Source organism: Trichoderma citrinoviride, assembly GCF_003025115.1.
Source record: "Trichoderma citrinoviride strain TUCIM 6016 unplaced genomic scaffold BBK36scaffold_5, whole genome shotgun sequence".
NCBI classification, from domain to species: Eukaryota; Fungi; Ascomycota; class Sordariomycetes; order Hypocreales; family Hypocreaceae; genus Trichoderma; species Trichoderma citrinoviride.
Genome location: NW_020194713.1, coordinates 440,971 through 461,562, shown reverse-complemented (window position 1 = coordinate 461,562; position 20,592 = coordinate 440,971). Strand labels below are relative to the sequence as shown.

The 20,592-nt window shown below is 55.1% G+C and overlaps 7 protein-coding genes across 7 annotated transcripts; 4 read left to right on the top strand and 3 right to left on the bottom strand.

Moving 5' to 3' along the window:
• The first annotated feature begins 430 nt into the window (after positions 1-430).
• On the top strand, positions 431-978 carry BBK36DRAFT_1134985 (hypothetical protein). The gene is made up of 3 exons (XM_024892494.1): positions 431-565; positions 702-816; positions 883-978. Exons 1-3 carry the CDS (start codon positions 534-536, stop codon positions 955-957), a joined length of 222 nt encoding a protein of 73 aa, XP_024750678.1. The 5' UTR covers positions 431-533; the 3' UTR covers positions 958-978.
• A 663-nt stretch (positions 979-1,641) lies between these two features.
• Positions 1,642-4,359, top strand: BBK36DRAFT_1133147 (Mak10-domain-containing protein; the record flags this gene model as incomplete). The annotated part of the gene is made up of 7 exons (XM_024892069.1): positions 1,642-1,672; positions 1,775-1,894; positions 1,988-2,055; positions 2,118-2,246; positions 2,302-2,532; positions 2,593-3,054; positions 3,118-4,359. 7 exons carry the CDS (start codon positions 1,642-1,644, stop codon positions 4,357-4,359), a joined length of 2,283 nt encoding a protein of 760 aa, XP_024750677.1.
• Positions 4,360-4,762: 403 nt separating this feature from the next.
• On the bottom strand, positions 4,763-5,848 carry BBK36DRAFT_158389 (mitochondrial carrier; the record flags this gene model as incomplete). The annotated part of the gene is made up of 3 exons (XM_024897679.1): positions 4,763-4,875; positions 4,949-5,688; positions 5,760-5,848. 3 exons carry the CDS (start codon positions 5,846-5,848, stop codon positions 4,763-4,765), a joined length of 942 nt encoding a protein of 313 aa, XP_024750676.1.
• A 978-nt stretch (positions 5,849-6,826) lies between these two features.
• BBK36DRAFT_158387 (hypothetical protein) lies at positions 6,827-12,439 on the top strand (the record flags this gene model as incomplete). Its single annotated transcript, XM_024897678.1, has 1 exon — positions 6,827-12,439. One exon carries the CDS (start codon positions 6,827-6,829, stop codon positions 12,437-12,439), a length of 5,613 nt encoding a protein of 1,870 aa, XP_024750675.1.
• A 758-nt stretch (positions 12,440-13,197) lies between these two features.
• BBK36DRAFT_1116344 (PCI-domain-containing protein) lies at positions 13,198-14,604 on the bottom strand (the record flags this gene model as incomplete). Its single annotated transcript, XM_024890221.1, has 3 exons — positions 13,198-14,204; positions 14,271-14,353; positions 14,423-14,604. The coding sequence occupies 3 exons, from the start codon at positions 14,602-14,604 to the stop codon at positions 13,198-13,200; spliced, it is 1,272 nt and encodes a 423-aa protein (XP_024750674.1).
• A 565-nt stretch (positions 14,605-15,169) lies between these two features.
• On the top strand, positions 15,170-16,001 carry BBK36DRAFT_1196316 (GrpE-domain-containing protein; the record flags this gene model as incomplete). Its single annotated transcript, XM_024896938.1, has 2 exons — positions 15,170-15,493; positions 15,558-16,001. The coding sequence occupies exons 1-2, from the start codon at positions 15,176-15,178 to the stop codon at positions 15,999-16,001; spliced, it is 762 nt and encodes a 253-aa protein (XP_024750673.1). The 5' UTR covers positions 15,170-15,175.
• An 840-nt stretch (positions 16,002-16,841) lies between these two features.
• BBK36DRAFT_1196312 (DNA replication factor C, large subunit) lies at positions 16,842-20,188 on the bottom strand (the record flags this gene model as incomplete). The annotated part of the gene is made up of 4 exons (XM_024896937.1): positions 20,098-20,188; positions 20,001-20,046; positions 17,182-19,901; positions 16,842-17,117 (listed from the first exon to the last, which is right to left on the bottom strand). Coding segments are annotated over exons 3-4 (2,966 nt in total), but the record flags the coding sequence as incomplete, so codon positions are not given.
• Between the last annotated feature and the right edge of the window lie 404 nt (positions 20,189-20,592).

Here is a 20,592-nt window from a genome sequence, read left to right as displayed (position 1 = left end):
AGCTATGCTACTCTGCATGCCGTCCGTACAAGCACTGAGCTACGGCTGACCCAACTAAGCTCATCTCAGCAAAGGAGAGATGGGGATGAGATGCAGCCCTGCTTACTTGATCACTCCGGTCTTGCTGGACCTGCTGATGCGAGATGGCCAATTCCGGGCAAAAAACACACTCGGAATTGGTGGCTTGCTGGCCTGTGCGAGATGCAACACAGATTCCCGAATGCCGTCTTGAATTGGTGGAAATAGGAAGTACTGGGCCAGTTCATGACAGGGGCCGGAGAATTGGAACTGAAGCTCTCATGCAAGTTGCTTGTACATACATAGTCTGCGGATTAACACGGAGTGTGGTCTGTCAAGTCTGTGTAAGTGACGGGAAGCTGCGGAACACCGCTGAGTCAGCAATCCAACGCACGTGACTTTTTGCAGCCTCAGGTGTTAGTGCAGGCTCAAGCGCTCGGTTCTGGCAAAGATTCAATCGGCAATCATTAACAACGCCTTACTTCCGCCCTTCAACCCCCCATCGATCCGCCAAGATGACTGCTGCGTGGAAAGCCGCCGGTTTGACGTACGTCGATTGATCCCCTGCCGAAGCGACCCCGTTCTCGCTGCCCCGAGATGCGCTCCTGACCGCTGCGCTGCGACACTTTTTCTCCCGCCGAAAGTCTGCGAGCCCATGATCGCTAACCCGCCATGAAAAATAGCTACAACCGCTACCTGGCCGTCGCGGCCCGCGCCATCCGCCGAAGCCTTAAGGAGGACAAGAGAATTGTTGCCGAGCGACGTGCTGTTTCCGAGCTGCGATTTGCTGTCTGGAAGGTATGTGGACTTGGAGCGAGCTGGTACGGACAGAGAGACGGGACCGGGTTGTTAATGCCTCAGCAGAACGGCAAGCCTGGCGAGTCCAAGGATCTCGCTGCCGCCAACGCCGCCGCCATGGCCGAGAGCGCCTCTTCTTAACCTGGACAATTGAAAAGGGAACCGAAGGATGAGATGGGCGAAATGGTCGTGTGATAGATGTTGGAAGACCGACAAGAAACGCCATGCGACTGGGGCTGATTTCCGGACTGCGGGCGCTGTAAAATAACTAATTGCTGCAATACATCAATAGATTGAGGCAACTGAAATCATACAACATGGGCCGTTTAGGTGCTTCGAGCAGAGCTTGGGTTGCTGTGTTCCCGCGACTGATAGCATTTGGAGAGGGGTGACTTCAGTTGACAGGACAGAGAATTGTACGCATGGTGGGGAATGCGACTGAAGCCTGTGACGAAGCTGCTGACCTCTGCAATCGCCGCAATCCCGTTAAACTCGTCGAAAAGAAGCCCATTCTATGCTTCTTGCCTCGTAGACTCTGCACGCAAATACATGCCGAAACTGTGCATCAAATAAAGGGAGGTTGCTCAAAGCATCCGGCACTGTCCTGTGCTGCTGTCCTTCGCTTTAGGTCTGTGTGTCGGCCCGCGAACAGTGTGCCGTACCTTTTCTTCTAGTCGTCACCAAAAGCCAGACCCCATTTCAAGCCACCACCAGGGGAGCTTCTCTTTATCTCTTCTCCTCTTCATACCTTAGACAACGACGCGCGCAGTAATAAAAACATGCAGAGCTGACTGCCGCCGAGCGTGAAAATCCCATCTGCAAGACATGGCTGACTTTGGCATCGGGGTGCCTGACGGTGCGGAAAAAAACCCCTCCAAGATGGGCTTCAATCAGAGCTCATCACCACCAGCTCCTCTCACTCTTCAAGCGTATAATTTCTAATCGCGAGGCAGCGCAGAAATCGCGAGATTGTCGCTGGGCCGGGGCTCTTCGCCTTCGGAGACGATAGCGCCCAACATCAGGAGCGAGGGCATCATCGCCGTGGACATTACGGCAAAGTTTTCAGATGCTGTCAAGAGTGAGCAAAGCCGCATCTTCGGGGGGGGTCCCCAAGGGGATTTGAGAGAGTCTGCAGTGCACGTAAGCTGATTGCGGACATACAAACAAACAGCCCTTGAGCCGGGGGCCATCGTCAAGGATGGCTTCTTTACGCTGTTCGATTCCGTCGCAGCCCTGGAGGTTCGTCTTCTGCTGGAGTATTGCCTAGTGTATGAGGCTCCCGTATGCTGACTCGGCGGTAGATCATGGACCCCAAGATGGACAGCGGATGCGCTGCTGCGGAGGCTGAGGTAGAACCTTTCTACGACGTCTCCAGGTTACTGCTACCAGAGGAGGTGCTCGGCATCATAGACCAGCTGTTATGTCACGAGGTCAGTTCGGAGATGCGTGCGCCGTGCCGTGTTTCAAGCGCTCATGTTCTATCAGATGTCATGGCATTTAGGATATCCCCTCTCTCAAACTCTCTTCACGAGCTTCTACGTCGAGGCCCTCTCTATGCCGGATCCTCGTAGCATCCAAGAGGCCACCTTCATCCGCGGCGGCGGCCATGACCCAAACGAGCAGCTTATGCTTCAGGTCCTCCGGGCGTACTGCCTGGGCATGCTCAAAAGCTGCGGCTATGTGAACGAGAGGATCAAGTCGGAGCATTATTATGAGGTAAGAAGAGTCTTTGCTCCGCTGCTGGCAGTGGTTCTGTTGCTAAGCCGACGGCCTTAGGAAGAAGACTTTGTCACAAACACATATAACCGCACACTTCTAGCAAGTATACCGACAAACGCGATCCAGGACGTTCTACTCGAGGCCATGGCGGCCCTCAAGTCAAAACGAGGCTCCATCCCAGACGACTTTGTCGAAGCCCTGCTGCTTCGCCTGAAATTGAGGCATATCTTCTTGGATGCGGTGGAGTGCCCCAAGCACATGAAGGAGCCCGAGTTGGCCAAGAACCCTTGGAAAGAAGGCCTTGCCATCTTGCCAGCCTTGAAGACAACTCACTCGCTTGCCTCACCGGTGGATGAAGCCTTCAGCGCTAAGCTGCAGAGGAAGCTGGCCAGCACTATGCCTCCGCGGCCCATTGTTCAACTGGACTTTGACGTCGCTTTTGGCCACCTAAAGGGTCTGTTCGAAGACGCCCTGGAGCTAATCGACGTTTTACATTATACTGACTCGCAGTGCTTGCTGGTACGTGTCGCCGACCCGACCGTGGAGATAAACGTCCAAGTTGTGCTGACGAAAGAAACACAGACGTTCGTAACTACTTTTCAAGCAAAGAAGCCGCAGCCCATCGTGTATGTGCGAACATTACTGCAGACGTTCCTATTCGACGCCATGGAAGTTCTAGGGTCTATGAGCATCCGCCAGCTCCTCGACGACGACTTTGCCATTCTGACGATGCCGGCGCACCAGTACCTGGACAGACTCAACGACGAGGTCGAGGCCGTCCAAGATCCGCGGTACGCCATGGCGCAGCAGATGGAGCTCTTCAGGACGAGGGCGGCGCAGCCGTTTCTGGACATCCTGCGCACGGCGTGCCAGAATCGGTGTCGGGTGAGGAGGACGCTCTGCCACCTCCTTCGCGACTGGGAGGCTCTCCAGCTGGACGCGGAAGAAATCGACCAGATCCTGCAGGTCAAGGCAAAGGAGCAGCCGACAATGTACAGGTCATCGATGGGCAGCAGCGGCGGCGTGGAGTCTTACTCGCTGCCCCTGTCGTCGTGGACGTACCTGTACAAGCTGCGGCAGATGGAGCAAATCATCCAGCTGGGCTTCGAGCTGGAGATTTACCAGGCCGACGAGCTCGCCGGCATGTACTGGTATCTCAACTACATCGCCAAGTCCCGCCTGCACCATACCGAGCGCATCAAGATGTTCGTCATCAAGAGGGTCGAAGAGGCGCAGAGCCAGCCCGCACCGTCAGATCCCACCGTCGGCCCGCAGCTGCAGCGGTCGCTCATGTACACCCGCCTGTCGCTGCTCGACGCAGCCGTCACCTGGGAGCTCTCCGACTCGCTGTCCTGCCTGTACACCGTCCTGAACCGCCTCAAGCTCATCAAGGCGCCGCCCCGGCCGTACGGCACCGACGAGCTCCGGTACGAGATCCGGATGAGGCCGTTCGCGCCGGTGGGCCTCCCCGTGCTGCCCACCTTTGAAGAGTTCACGACTGGCACGCTGCAGCCGGACACGGACATGGAGGAGCTGTTTGAGTACGCGGAGAGGGCGGTCGAGGGCGCCAAGAGGGGCTTCGAGGCGCTGAGCAAGATGACGGCCGAGGAGTCCTTCTCGGTCGGCTCTCACCAGCGGTGGGCCGAGGCGGCCAAGAACGGGCTCAAGTCGTGCATTGCGACCAAGATTGCTATTGCGGCGGTGCAGAAGGCTGTGTCCAAGGCCGCGGATCCGGAGGATTTGAAGATCAAGGTCGAGGTTCCTGAGCCGCAGAAGGCGTACCATCCGTTCTGGCTTGTCCCAAAGATCGTGCCGCTGGCATGAGAGATGTAGTCGTACCTAATTATCAAGGAGAACTAATATGTGTTCAAGTATTCGCACGAGAGAGATGGAAAGCCAGGAAGAAAGTCGAATCAGATCCTAGATTCTTCATTCATGACGTACATACATACATTAACTTCAAGCTGCCCTTTGAAACTTCTTTCCAAGGCCCATTCTAAATCCTCAGGGATATCGTCCGCCTCTTGTAAAAGTTCACCTTGCCTGTGGTGATGGTACACTAATGGTACAGCATAGAGAGAGAGGAAAAGGAAAAGAAAGGTTAGTGCCCCTATCTACCGGTTCCTCGAACAGCGTTCGTAGTTCGATACGGTCTGTCGGAAGAGGGTGAAATTACAGTGTAGTGGTAAAACAAGCACCACTGGCGCGGTAGGAGAGTGACTGTACTCTACGCCTTGTTGCGGCCCATCCTGAGTCTCACAGTCTGCTCGTAGAGAACGTCCTTGAAGGCGAAGAGGAAGGCAGCCGTGAGGACGCTCTGGGTAACCTTGGGGCCAATGCCTGTTGTATTCTCGTCAGTTGCCCATTGCTCCTGAAGAAGCGACAGGTATGGGTTACAGATCCATCGACTCACCCTTGTATAGACCGGCATAGCCTTCGTCCCTAACCACACGCCTTAGGGCCTGGGACATGCCCTCCTTCTTCTCGTTATGGGCAGCGACGTGCATCTGGCTCTTGGCGGTGATGTAAGGATACGTCACGCTGGTCGCAAACAGCTTGCCCAGGGCCCCCAGGACAAACGCTATGGTGGGCGTCACCTTCCTCTTCTTCTCCACAGCATTCTTCATCTGCTCGAAGAGCGTATACTGGAGAATGGGGTTGATGACCAGCACCAGCGCCGGGATGACTCCCGCGAACAGGGCCCGCGGCCCCTCCTTCTTCAGCAAGGACATGAGCGTCCCCAGCGTGGTAGGGGCCTTGGCGCGTCTTCCGTCGGCGCCGCCGCCGCCGGCCTCGAGGTCGGGCTCCTGGCGGCGCGTGGTGACGCGCGTGTTGACGACCCAGATGGGGTTCGTGATGATGACGGTGGCCGAGCCGGCAATGGCGCCGGCGATCATGGCCTCGACGGTGGTGAGCTTCTTGCTGGCGCGGCCGGCGCGGGTGGCGGCCTTTTCGAAGAAGGCCCGCGTCCACTCGTACCAGTAGTAGTAGATGAAGTTGGTGACGCTGATGCCGAAGAGGGCCGAGTTGATGCCCGAGTACAGGCCCGAGAAGCCCTCGCGCGCGATGATCTTCTGCACGGCCTCGGTGAACTTGCTCTCGGCCTTTTTGGACTCGACCTGGGCTCTGGTGGAGAGGGTGATGAGAGGGTAGCTATTCCGGGGGGGTTAGCAACAAGACGGCGGGCTGCGGTGACGCGAACAAGGTATAGAGAAAGATCGTACGTCAGGATCATGGAGAGGATGCCGCCGCCAGCCCCGGCAAGGGCGTGGGCGACATTGTCGTTTTGCGGAAGAGGAGATTTGGCAGACATGGCGTTGGAAGTCGTCGGGAGATCGGGGTTGAGCGGGCTTGGTTACTTGTCGGTCAGTTGTTGTTGATAGTGCGAAGCCCTCCTGCGGATTGAGTGACGTCCGGCGATGAGGAACCAGGATGAAGGAAAAGCTCGGAGCTCAGTGATATATCGGCGAGAGAACCATGAAGCTTAATCGGAAGTTCAGTGGTTCATTTGATGCAAAAACCCCCTGGCAGGATGCAAGCCGAGGTATCGTCTGGATAAAAGTTGAAGCCGACGTTTTGGCTTACTGTCGCGGCACTCGATGGCGCTCTAGCGCGGCAGAAGTGCGCTGGAATGAAGTCATGCCTCCCCCGTGGGAACCCGCTAGTGCGCTGGAGTTTGGGGGGATTGCATGTGACTCTGGCGGGGTGTTTCGGGGCATTTGGGGGAAAGGCAAAGATGCTGGTGAGAACCTGAAGTCTAAGTGGCTGATGCCGAGGTTGGTGCTGGATTGGGGATGGCGGGAGTCACTCGGACGCAAGCGCTGGGTTTAAGATGAGCCGCGGGATGGTGGTGTTGTTAGTAAAAGCTGCCTTGATATTAGACCAGAGATAAATCTGGGGAAGTGAATGAAAGTCGGAGGCATGTCACTGAGCTGGTAGCCTTTATTGACTCCATTCTGAGGGCATGGATCACTTGCGCACCCACGATCTTGCATAGATACGGCTCCGGAGTAACGATACTGCGATTCAGACGCAGCTTGGAGGAATCGAGCTCAAGGCCCCAAAGAGAGCGAAGCTAAGCCGTTGTGGGCAGTGCCCGGAAGGCCAGGCTGGATGAATGTAGCTTTGCACGTCACGGTTGGTGACGAATACATGCCTCGAAAAGAAACCCTTCGCACGCACCTCACGCTGAGGCTAGTAGTAGCCCTGTGATGAGAGCAGTACATGCGACTGTACAGTGTTGAATCCGTAGATCGATCTGGAATGAGACAGTCGGCCGGCTCGCCTGCAGATGCCCCGGCGCAGAAAGCCCGGACTCCAGCCCGCGTCTGCCTCGTTCAACCTCCGCTGGCACAGCATCGCAGACCCCAACACGCCTAGTGTTGATATTATGAGCTCGCCCGACCCGCTGAACGAACCCACTATAATATCGTTTCCTACTACTACTACTGCCGCTGCTGCTAACAACAGCCTTGCGCCCGATCCCAAGACCCAGCCCGCGTCGCGTCGCGTGTCGCACAGCCAACCGAATCATCGCCTCCTCTCGCCAGCCTCGCCCCGGAAACAGACGCTCAACGTGCAAGCGGGTGAACCAGCATCGCCGCAGCGGTCACTGGCTTTGGTCCAGACGGAGGGCCACGGCGACGGCGGCCCGAGCGACACCATGGCCTCGACCCCGAACGGCGCGAGGAGGAAGCTGTTCAAGTCGCCGGTCTCGTCGCCTTCTACCGTGCGGCGCAGGGCCGGCGAAACAGTCACGACGACGGTCCCGCTGCGGGAGACTGGCGAGGACGAGCTCACAACCGCCACCACCCCCAGCAGGAGACGGGGCCGCCCTCGAATGTCTAATGGAACGCCCAACCCGGTAGCGGGCATCAAGAGGAGAGCGGGATCACCGATCAGCCGGAACCCACGCCGTATACGCACCGACAAGTTTGGAGGAGGAGGAAGCACTATACAGCTACATCCTGATGACGGCAAAGAAAATTTTCATGCCACGCCGGCAACCTCAAAGAAGCGAGGGCGTCCGCCCAAAACCCAGGCCTCTCAGCCGTCTAGTGAATTGGGGGCTGCGAAACGAGGTCGGAGACGACAGGCAATGGCGCCCGACGAGCTGGTTGGAATAGCAGAAGAAGCAACAGCAGAAAGAAGCCAAGTCCAGAGCGGTCGCCGGACAAGCGAAAGCGACGCCGTGGATTTAATACCGCCTCCATCATCGAGACAAGGTCCTGACAATGACGACAACGAGGCGACACCCAGGGCCGCAGGGCAATCTTCGACTCGTCAGCGGCCCTCCAAAAGCAACCATGACAGCCGTGCTCCCGAAGCAAGCGATCACTCCACCGTGGACGAGCACATCGATGACTTTAGTTCTCAGACCAACGATACGATCGCTCAGGGAGAGGACTTTAGCATGATCTTCATGAATGGAATCCCCTCGCTACAGGGCAGTCGCAACGGTAACAGTTCATTCCAGCCTGTTGGAGATGATGACGAGGTTGGCGAAGAAACGCAGCTTTTCATCAATAACACACTGGAATCACTAAGAAGGGAAGTTGCGCAAACCAGCGATCCAGTAGAGATTACAGAGCAGATCGAAATCCCTGAGGAGCCCGAGATCGAAGACCAGCCGGAGCCGGAACCCGTTTTTGTTCCTATCATCCGAGAATCCGCAAGAAACGCGCGTCTGAGCCTCAGTCCGTGGTGGTCCCGTAAACCTAAGAAGATGGGGACCTCGCCACTGAGGCATCAGACTCTGCGGTCAGCTGCAAAGAGGTCGGGGAGACTGTTCAGGTTTGATCAACATGAGAGGGAGGACGAGCCGACGCCCACTAGAGCTGGTAAACAGCCGTCATCCGCACAGTCCAGAAGGGAGCGCTCAAACTACCAAGATTCCTTTTCCGATATTCCTCGAAATTATCTCGATGCCGCGGCGCCTAAGCCCTTGAACTTTGCTGCCACTCAGAGTGACCGAAGAGTTGACTTGGGGGAGTACGGATTGCAACGAGAGGACGAACATGCCGAAGAAGAGCAAATTCAGGAGCATCATGCGGAAGAGCATCCTGAAGAAGAACATGCCGAGGAGGAACATGTCAAGGAGGAACATGTCGAGGAAGAACACATCGAGGAACACATTGAGGAGGAACACGTTGAGGAGGAACACGTTGAGGAGGAACACGTTGAGGAGGAACACGTTGAGGAGGAACACATCGAGGAGGAACCAGCCCAGTATACCGAAACGCATGCGGATGATGACATTGAAGAAGCTGCCGACAAGGCCCCGGAACAAGGTTTTTTTGCTACGCAAAGGTACAATAGAGCCTTCTTGGCACCGGGGAGGTTTGCAGTGCCTGACACGAGTTCTCCAGTACGGCATATCGAAGACGAAGAGAGTGATCATGAAGAGCATGGGCACGAAGAGCATGGGCACGAAGAGCATGGGCACGAAGAGCATGGGCACGAAGAGCATGGGCACGAAGAGCATGGGCACGAAGAGAGTGAGCACGAAGAGCATGGCCTCGAAGAGCATGGGCACGAAGTGTATACGCATGAAGAGCATGGGAAACATGGAGACTACGGTGGCCATGAAGATCATCCGGAATTTGATGATCACTATCAGGAGGGGCAAGAGGAGCACGAGGAGCACAGAGATTTTTTAGAGCATGAAGAGCCGGGGCAAGAAGAGGAGCTCGAGGAGGAGCAGGAACAGGAACAGGATATGGAGCTGGTGCACGATGAGGGAGAGAGAGAGGAAGACTCGGCACACCACGAGGGGCAAGAGGAAGAAATGGAAGAGTATGACGAGGAGGTAGAAGCGGAAGCCCACAAACAGCAAGAATGGGAGGAGGAAGAGGAAGAGGAAGAGCACGAAGAGCACGAGGAGCATGAAGAGGCTTTGGAAGGATATACCGAGCAGCAGGGGAGCGAAGAGCAACACGAATTCGAGGAACACGGGGTACACGAGGAATATGCGGAACACGAAGGCTTTGGGGAGCATGAAGAGCTCCAAGTACGTGGAGGAGGACTCAACCAACACGATGAGCATGACGAGTTCGAGGAACATGAGGAGATGGAAGACGATGAGGAACAAGAAGAGGCCGAGCATTATGAACATCATAATGAGGGACATGATGAAGAACAGGAAGAGGTCGAGCACCATGAACATCATGAGGAACATGAGCAAGAAGAGGTCGAGCAATATGCACATCATAATGAGGAACATGAGGAGATGCAAGACGATGAGGAGCAAGAAGAGGTTGAGCGATATGAGCATCATGAGGAACAAGGGGAGATGCAAGACGCTGAGCATGACGAGTTCGAGGAACATGAGGAGATGCAAGAAGATGAGGAGCAAGAGGTTGAGCACTATGAACATCATGAGGAACATGGCGAGCAGGAAGAGGTCGACCGACATGAGCATCACGAGGAACATGACGAGCTTGAGGGAAATGGACAGCACGAGCGCTACGAGCAGCGTGAGGAACGCAAGATCCATCCCTACGAAGCTTCAAGTCGTTGGAGAACAAATTTTCCTGCTCTCCGCCAGCCCGAGAACAAGGAGAACCATGTCGACAGAGAAATGCGCTCTGATTACCAACAACAACCTGAACAGTTGGAGCCTACACCTGAGCGTGAGGTGCAGCCAGTCGAGGCCACACCACCTCATCAGATGTCATCGCCACTTCAGGATCCTCAATCTGTCCCTCCTCAGGACCACGTGCAGTACCCGATCCTACGACCAGTCCTTTCCTCCATCATGCGAGCTGGCCGAGTTCTGCAAACCGTCACTTCTGACCCTCCCTCGCCAAGGGAACGAGAAAAGCAGCTGAGGAGTCCGTTCAGGAGCTCTGCAAGCAAAGAGCCGTCCCACAGCGCCACAGAAGGCAGCCAGCCGCCTCCGAGCAAAAGTCCACCGCAGGCGTTCCGCTTTGGCCGTGACCAGTCGACTGCTAACGGCGTGACTGCGGACCAGAGGAGAAATGCTAGATCCGGGCTTTTCGGTACGGGTTTCAGTAGCGCGCGTCCGATACTCGGTAGTGCACGTCCGACACTTGATGCGAGTGCAAGAGAGGCCCTGAACAGGAAACGGCCTCCATCGAGAGAGTCAGTAGCCAGCTCTCTGGGCAACACGCCACCGAGTGGCGGTACCACGAATCTGTTCGCAACGGAGCGTCCCATAAACTCTGGTTTTAGAGGCAATAACCCATTAACACAACCATCGCGCTTCTCGGGTATTGGGAGCAGTCACCAACCTCTTCCCCTCGTCCAGGTTGATGGTGCTGGAGAAGAGCCAGACAGGGCTGAGGAGGAGGATGATGATGACCGAGGTCAAGTTCAAGATGAAGAGCAAGCTCAAGGAGAGGAGGAGCATCAGGGGCATCAGGAGCAACGGAAGCAACAGCAGGGGAAGCAGCAGGAAGAACACAACGAAGAGGAGGAAGATGACGAAGATGACGACGATGACGATGACATTGATCTTTGGGAATACGAAGCACAGCGGGAAGTACCGCCTCGCCCAGTATTACAGCAGCCGCTGATGCCTTTGACACAAGATCGCAACACTGGCCCGAGCCTCACAAGCTCCTGGAGGGACGCACAAAAGGTACCTACGGCCGTTACTTCGAGTGCTCTGCCAAATACGTCACGCACCAAGCAGACGGTCGATGAGGGGCAGTCTGACATGGACGCTGAGGATGAGGAGCCTCCTCTGTTGTCTCAAGAGCAGGCCGAGCACGCGCCGGCGACTGCGTCCAAATCCAAGCGATTTGACCTGTCGTCTTTTTTCTCTTCGCCGGCTACGATTCCAGGATTGCTGGCCGGAAAGTTCAAATCCATCAAACCGAAGGCCTCTGCTGAGCGGATCAACCAGCAAGCAGCAGTCCAACAAGAGGAGCCTTCCACAATACCCACGACGTCATTGTTTCCCAGACTCACGGGAAAGCTTGATCGCACAGCTCCTCCATCTTCGTCTATCCCATCCGATCCACCGGAGGATGAGCAAGTAGATGAAGGTGCCTCATCTCCCGCTACCCCTGAGAGACGCGGTCTTCTCACAATTGCTCAGAAGCAGAACTTTGCCCCACGGCCGCGACAGGCTAACGACTCCTCTTTCTTTCAGACCTCGTCATCTCAGTTGAGTACGAGTCCGACGAGGATGCAGTTGACTCATGAAGACATTCAGAGATGGCAGCTCGAAACGTCCAATGTTGTTGATGACTCGCCCAGCTTGAAGCCTCTACTAAGGCCTCTGCCGCCAAGGCATGCCTCACCGAAGAAGTCAAATCTCCGCTCTCCCCTGAAGCCTCACACGCCAGGACGAGTGGTTGAGTTTACGGGCAGCGTGCTGTCACCCGAGGAGCAAGCTCGGCTCCGCGAACAGCGCCTCCGGGCAAATGGTGAGGTGTTCCGGGACAATATCAGCACCGCCGCTGCGGTGCCGAACCATGTCCAGCCGCGGGCAGGTAAGGGCAGCATACCCAAGCCGCAGCCGCAGCAACAGAAACAAAACCCCCTCCCGGCGCTCGCCCCAAGAATCATCAAGCCCGCAGGCGTGACGAAGAAACCACCGGTCAGGAAGCATCGCAGACGAGAACCCCCCTCCCAGACGGTCTGGACCCGTCAGCACTGGATCTTCCTCGACACGCTCCTGCAGATGCGGCGGCAGCGGCCCTTTAGCGAAAGGTACCCTCCCGTGTCGCAGAGGTACCTGGGCAAGGTCGTCACTAGCATGGGCGAGTCCCTGGTGCTGGAGAAGTGGCACCTCGAGTGCGTCGACGCGTTCAAGTCCCAGATCAAGGGCTGGGACGAAGGGGAGCTGGCCAAGAGGCTGTTTGCGCTGATTCTGGGAGAGGCCCAGCGGAGAAGGAGTTCGCTGGGGCAGTCTCCTGGCGTCATGTTTCATTGACTGACTGAGACTGCCGACCATTTCTAACGCCCACTTTTCTTGCTGTTTCTTGTTTTACGATTGTTTGGTTGTGATGGCAGGAGAAGGTTTTTTTCCTTGTACGAAGTGTACGAACTACTGCTTTTTGACATAGCATTTCATCGGTGTTTGGAGAAGTCAGGATTTCTTTCGAAACAACCACACACTGCCCTTATCTAACTATTGCATGAGTTGGCGTTGGACAAAAAAAAGGGGGAGGGAAGGGGCTTTTCGGTTTGCTTTTGTCTATTTACTGGTTTTATGGTTCGGTTGGCTTTGGTTTTGTGGCTCAGGGTATCTTCTTTTGCTTTGGTTGCTTGGCTTCTGCTCTGATTACCACACAACACACTGTAGGGGGGACCAAAAACAAAGATACCACTTGCGTAGGTTTGGAATTTGTTCGCTCTTGGTCCTGGTTCAGGGAAAAGGGGGGGTCTACTTGGATGTATTACCGGAGCCGGTTTTCTTGTATGTACCTACGGATTGGCATTTTCTGTAACCTCTCTCTACAAAGAGGATGAGTTCTTATGAGGGAATGAAGCAAGGATATATTCCAGGTCGCAAACATGAAAGGACCTTTTCTTGAAACCAAGCGTACGATGCGTTGCTTTAGTAGGACGACGATTTCTTTTTTCTGAATAATCGAGCGCCTCATCTAACGAGACTTAACATATTACAATAAGAAGCCATCATGCCCAACCCCCCGGTGCTCCCTCCGTTCGTGTATTTTTTTTTTTTTCTTACTCCAGCAAAGAGGCCTGGTTCGTGTACAGCACATCCACCACGTTACTCAGCTTCTCAATCGTCGCCAGAGCAGCGTCATACGACTCGTCCCGCTGTGTCTCGTCGTAGATGATCAAACAGCCAGCGCCCTGGTCCAAGACGCCGATAATGACCTTGTCGAGGATCATCTGCGACAGTTTCCTCTCGACCTGCTGCGTGTCAAGACCCACCATCTTGGCGATGTGGTCAATCTCCACCCGCGAGAAGGGCTCAATGACCTTGATGAGGTTCTGCTCCAGCAGGGCGTCGTAGAGCCGGCGCAGGTGGTTGCGGATAAAGGTGTCGCTGCCGAGCTCGTACCGGTAGGCCGACAGGGCCCTCTCGTACTCCTCCAGGGATCGGTTGGCGTGGGCGCGCGCAATGGCCTTCATGGCCTCGAGGTTCTTTCCGGCGTACTTGACGGCCTGCTTGGAGGCCATGAGCTGGTTGACGTCGTCGACCAGATTCAGCATGATCTTGCAGAGGAGCATATACTGCAGCGCAGCCTGGGCCTTGGCAGACTCTTCCTGGGTGTGGTATCCGTCCAACGCCTCGATAAAGTACGAGAATGCCGTGTTGAAGTCCTTATCTTCAGCATGCAGCATCCCGCTCTGCATGTCGAGGTTGGCCTGCAGCAGCGGCGGGGTGTAGACGCTGGCAGCGCTTGTCCTGGCGCTCGTCAGGGCGGCACGAGCCTTGGCAATGTTGCCCAGGGCGTGGTAGACTCGAGATTCGAGGAGCTGGACCTCGACGAGGCGGAGTTTGTCGTCGAGGCGCTTGAGCTCGCGGAGGAGGCCATTGATGAGCGTCAGGGCGTCGTAGTAGGTCTGTTTGGACATGTAGAGGGTGACGAGGCGGACCTGGAGGTCCTGGCGCTGGAAGGCACGGCGCTCTGAGGTGGCCCATTCTATGCAGTCCTTGGTAACGGCAACTTCGACGTCGGTGCTGTTGGGGATGTCTTTGAAGAGGTCCAGAAGCTGGCGGACTGGAGATTGCACAAAAGGCGTCAGTCAGCGATCAGCAATCGTTGGTTTTTTTAGTGAGAACATACCCAGCTTGGCGGATTTGGCCTTGGCAAAGGTTGAGAATACCGTCCGGCTCTCTTGCACCAAGGTGACGAGCTCTTGAGTCTTCCTGTTGCAGAGTGTGTTAGCTCAGCAGATGCAACGGACAGCCGTGGCCATGCATGGGCGAAAAGCTGACTTCTCATCGCGATAGAGTTCCCCCAAGCTTATCAGAGCAGCCTCGTACTCGCGCGTGGCCGCGTCTGAGGTGGCCGTGGGGGCCTTTGATATGATTTCCTTGAACGCAGCCTCTGCCTTTCTCGGGTCCGTCTTGACGAGTTCTTGGGCTTCTTTGACCCGGCTCGAGTCGCCGGCGGCCATGATGGAGGAGGAGGGGGTTCGAGAAGCTTCTTGGGCGAAGTTTGGAGGGGGTTGACGGTGACGGCGGTTGTTGCTTCTTGTCGCTTTGATGGTCGAATCAAAGATGCTCGCGTGCGGCGTCGAGGGTCGATATTGCTGGGTGGATGGTGTTGAAGCTGGAGAGGATCGAGTTGGACAACCGGAGCTTCACCTTGTCCCTCCAGGTAGCCACAGCGCGACGTAGCCCAGCAGTTCAAGGCCCACAAGTACCGATACTTTGTCAGCAGCCAGCATCTTGCCTGCGTCATGAGTAGCCTGTACTGGTGCTCATCCCAAGCTCCGGTGCCGCCACACGGACCGTCAATGATCCGCCCGGCTGTTGTTGGTGGGCTGAACCGGCGCAGGCCGGAGAAGTTGATGGACGGAATCAATTTTCATGGTCCCCTCTTACATACACAAGTCAAGCTCCAGCGACAGCATCACCCACGACCAGCCTTTTCTTTTCCCCCCTTTACCACACCCATAGCGTCGCCCAATTGGCTGCCATCCTCACATCTCGAACAGCCTCGTTCCTCTCATCATCCTACCCATCATGCTTCGACAAGCCCTCGCCACCTCCTCCAGGGCCCTGCGCTCAACGCCGACCATCGCTGCCAGCCGCGCTTTTCTGCGGCCTCAAATTCAGAATGCCGCCCCCGCCATCTCAATAAGATCCTTCCAGCCCATCGCCAGCCGGTGGTACAGCGAGAACAAGGAGGCTACAGAGACCAAGGAGGCCCCTGCGGCCGACCAGAAAACTGAAGAAAAGACTGAGTCGTCCTCAGAGGGAGACAAGAACGGCGAGCCCGATGCCGTTGCTCAGCTGAAGAAGGATCTCGAGGCCAAGGACAAGGAGGCCCGTGACTGGAAGGTTTGTTTTTTCTTAGCTCACACTCCATATCTGTAGAGATTGTTGCTAATTTCATCTTCGACAGGACAAATGCCTCCGCACCGTCGCCGACTTCCGCAACCTCCAGGAGCGCACCGCCCGCGAGGTCAAGGCCGCCCGCGACTTCGCCATTCAAAAGTTCGCAAAGGACCTCGTCGACAGCGTCGACAACCTCGACCGCGCCCTCTCCACCGTGCCCGCCGACAAGCTCAAGGCCGAGGAGAAGAGCGAGGACCTCAAGGAGCTGGCCAACCTCTACGAGGGCCTCAAGATGACCGAGGGCATCCTCATCCAGACGCTCGCCAAGCACGGCCTCGAGCGCCTCGAGCCCGAGGGCGCCAAGTTCGACCCCAACGAGCACGAGGCCACCTTCATGGCGCCGCAGCCCGGCAAGGAGGACAACACCGTCTTCTTCGTGCAGCAGAAGGGGTTCAAGCTCAATGGCCGTGTTTTGCGTGCCGCCAAGGTTGGCGTTGTGAAGAACTCCTAAGGGCTTTTCCCTTTCTTTCTATTTCTTCTCAACTCCATGCTCTTACAACAATCGAGAAAGAAAACCAAGATGATCTAAATGAAAAGATGAAGGGGAAAAAAAACACTACTATACCAAAAGATGAGTGGATACAATGGTCCGACATAATCATACAAACACACCTCTTTACATGTACTACTACGGGATTTGATGATGGCTTGGCGTTTGGTCACAAAAAGTGTATAATGCTCCCCTCATGACAACGGTTTTGAAAAGAAAAAATATGGTTTCATAGTGGTACGGGAGACCTTGAGGGAGCGGGGTGGAAGGGCAAGGCAACACGGAAAGTTGGACACACGAGTGTGAAAGATGAAGACCAAAGAGTTCTTCTTGTATGAGATATACACATACATGTACATACCACTTTACGTCCTCCGAGCGGCATGCATAGGACGCCGCTCTTTTGAAATCAACCGCCTCCAAGGGTGTCGATGTACATTCCATCATCCTCACAAGAATATGCACATAACTATTCTATGTGATTTTGTCTCGCGAGAATAATATCTACGGCGTTCACTCTCCAAAACAAGAATTCGCCCATTAGTCACCCGTGGTAAGGTTAGTAGTCGTGAGCCTCGATGTTGCAGTCATAAGCAAGCTGTATCGCGCCAGTTCCTGGCTTTTCCTTCTTCCTTTTTACATGTTTGACAGCCGCCTGTTAACACCAATAACACTCCAACCTTGAGGATCCTGCCACTATCCATGCCAGATCATAAGCTCGAGTGTGTTGCGCAACAGTTCATTCCAGCGGTGTTTTAGTTCTTTGCCTTTCCCTTCGCGCTTGGTGCCTTGGCCTTGGCTCGGCCTTTTGGTTTCGAGTCCGTAGTGTCGTCATCATCTGCGGTGCTGGTCTTTGACGTCTTCTTCGCTGCCTTCTTGACCTTTGGTTGTTTGATATACTTGTCCTTCTTTAGATCGATTTCGTCGTCCTCGTCAACATCCGGTGCGTCCAGCACCTCGGCGTCGTCTTCCTCCTCAATGGCTTCTTCCAAGTCGGGTATCTCTTTCGTTTGTTTCTTCGGCGCGAACACATTGCTGGCCTTCATGAAAGGCAGTGGGTGATTCATGGAATTGTATCTGTTCTCAGTTAGTACGGTCTGGTGGAAGGAAGAAAAGTCACGGGAAATGCAAAGTTACTCACGTTCGAGTGAATGCAGCCTTCGTTTTGGTCTCAATCTTGACACGCTCCTCATCCATGGGACCGAGTCCCAGCTCTTGAATGGCGTCAAAGTCTTCTCGGGTGAGGTAGTAGCTGTCCATCAAGTCGATGACTTCTTCCACAGCTTCATTCCCTTCTCTCTGCAGCCGATCCACCGTCTGCAACCATAGCAGAGGCAAGTACTCCTGTCGAATCTCGTTATGGTCTCCAGATGACTTGAGCCTCATATGGGAGTGGATTTCTCGAATGTATCGGCCCAATTTTCCAGCTTTGCTGTTATTTCCGAGCCAAGAAGTAAAGTTGGATCCCAGCAACTGGCCGGCAACGAAGCTGGCAGGCCTTACGGTACTGAAGACAGCATGTGTAGGCATCAGGCTCCAGTGCTGCTGCGGTCCGTGAATCATGCGGTCCACAAGGTCGCCGTCGCTAATGCTCTCTGCCGCCTGGTCAAAGAGCTCGAGAGCTTTCAAAGTAGCTTCCCGACCAGTATATCCCGAGCCACTGAGAGCCATGGGCCTCGTCTGGAGGTAGTTCTCCTGGATCATGAGGTAGCTGAATTCGTGATCATTGAAGTAAAGTTCAATCTTATCATTGAGCGTCGCTTTGCTTGCAGGCGCAAAGAGCCCGCCACCAAGCATCTTCTGGCAAATATCCCATGGTTTGAGCACAACATGCTTCTCCCACGCTTTTGACATGGCCTTGGTTTGGTCAAAGTTCATGGTTGCCTGATCAAGCTTCGCTGTCGAGATCATGTTAATGATTTGGCGGATATCCTTATTGCTGCCCTCAATGAGGGCATCAACAACTGGCGGAGGCATCTTCAAGCCCTCTCGATGGCAGATCGTCATGATGCGAGAGCGGACTTGGTCGACTGTTGGACGGTTGAATCTTATATCAAACGCAACGTGGTCGAATGGCTTCATCTTGGGTAGTCTTCGCTCGTTGCAAATCAGGATCAATGGCACCTCCGTCTTCCTGCAGAACTTGGCCAGGGCGCCAACTCCTCCGCGATCGCCAGCCGACATACCATCGACTTCGTCCATGATGAGCACAATCTTCTTCTTGGTGGAGTCCACAGACTTCCCGTCTCCTGAAAAGAATCCCAGCAGGGAGGTGTTGTTCATAACGTCGCTGAGACCGGCCTCAACCAACTTCTTGCTTCGTGTATCACTTGCATTACTTTCCAGGACATCGTAACCTTCGAGTTTGGCTGCCAAGTGCGCCGCTGTGGTTTTGCCAATGCCGGGGGGTCCAGATATGATGATGGCTCGCTCACCTCCCATGCCATCAGCGCCACGTTTCTGAAAGTTGTACTTTTTCGACTTTGGCCAGTTATGAAGCCATTTCTGAATCTTTTCCACCTGTGCCTTGTTTCCACATATGTGATTCAGCTGTGTTGGCGCATACTTGGAAGTGAGAAGCATCGTAGGTGCGGCTGTAGGCTGGATAGGTGCACTGCTGGATTGCCCTCGGGATGCAGCCAACCTCTTGGCTTCTTTCTCTGCCTCTCGCCTCTTTGCTTTCTCTTCCGCCTCCATCTCAGCAACCTGCTGCTTCACCTTCTCTTCCTCCGCCTTCTTCTTCTCTTGTGCCTTCTGAGCGCCCTTACCCGTCCCGCCAAATGCTGGGAGCTTGCGAATCAAGTCAAAGAGGCCATGCTCATCAATGGTCTTGATGCCGTTCGCCTTGATTTTGGCCAGCTTGGACGGTCCAGCATCGTCTCCGAGCACGACGAAACTTGTTTTACTACTCGGCTGACCCGTCACTTTGCCGCCATATCGCTTGACTAAGGCCTGGGCTTCATCGCGACCGATGGTTTGCAGCACGCCGGTGAAAACGAAGGTCAATCCGCTGAGACACTCTTCCTCGCCCTCTGGAAGTTCGCCAGTTGGCTGTGAGGGTTGCACCGAGGCGTTGCCACCACCCGCGGCAGATTTTCTCCAGTCAAAGCCTGCTTTGCCATCCTTGGGCGGAGGTGTGGGCGCTCGTACAGTAGCCACGCTATCGAGAATGTTCTGGATGGCTTCGTCCTCGGGTTGGTCTGCTTTCTTGGCTCTTGGCGCGCGTGGTTTGCTTGCTGCTGCAGGTTTCTTCCTAGGCAGCTCTTCCTCTTCTTCGTCGGATTCCTGCTCAGGCGACTTCCTCTTCTTGCCGGCCGGTGTGGTCTTCACTTTCTCTTCAGCTTTCTTTCCAGAAGCGGCGGGCCGTCCCCGCGAGGCAAGTCGTTTGGGTTGCGGAATGACCTTGTCTTCGGACTCTTCTTCCTCGTAGTCATCGTTTTTGCGCTTATTTCGGCCTTTGGCGTCAGCGGCGAAGATATCGTCCGCATCCTCATCACCGTCGTCCATATAAACGTCATCGTCGTCATCGTCGTCAACAGGGGCGGCCCCGTAGGATGTTCTAGCCCTCTTGGATCGAGGAGCTACATCCTCATCGTCATCCTCTGGTGCAGCCGGCTTTGCCGCGGTCTTCTTGGCCCGGGGGCTGGGCCTGACGGGGACTTCAGCCTCTATGATGGCTTTCTTGTCGCCTTTTTTGGGAGTTTGGGATGCTTTGGCAGCTTTAGAATCTTTTGAAGAGGCGAAATAGTCGTCGGCAGATATGGCCACGCCTTTTGGTTCCGTCTCCCTAACATAGGGGTTAAAACAATCCATGAGAGGGAGCCAATGCATATTGCGCAGTTTGTGAGTACCTTTTCTTTGCTGGTGGTTTCGGTGCGGGCTTCTTTACTCTGCAGCACGGGTTAGAGGCGGGACGTGAACCAAGCAGTAACAGGAAGCAGGGGTGTGGCAGGTCCTTACTCTACCACTTCGTCATCGTCGCTATCTTCGATGACCTTTCGCCCTTCTATACACTAGTAAGCATCAATTGAGTACGAGAAGTCCTAAAAACACTCACTGCCTCGCTTGGCTTTGGCCGGCGGTTCTGGCTTTGCAGCCGCAGGCTTTGGGGGTGCACCGCCCTTTGGCGTGAAGAATGATCGAATATCCGGCATTGTATCGCTGTCTTCGGCTAGATGAAGGTAGATGTTGAAAGGATATAAGATCAAAAGAAAAAGCAAATAGAAGAATCTGCTTAAATCTCTCTTCGAAGCCCCCTGTCGCCGCAATTCAGAGCTGCTGCCTGAGCAATCGCGGGTCTGGCGTGCAAAAACGAAGATGCAGCCTGGAAGCCGTTCAGTGACGTGCACCAAGATGATCCCACCTGCAGCAAGCACAACGCGAAGCTGACGCGAGGTGCGTGACCTGGGCTTAATTGCTGTCGAGCCGAGTGCTGAGGTAAGCAAGCGTCGCTCGGGGCCTGAGATCTCAGGCCCCACCTTGCGCCGACGCCATGCATGGTGGGATTCTTTTCAAGATATCGCAGCAGTCGTGCGACTTCGACAGACAGGCC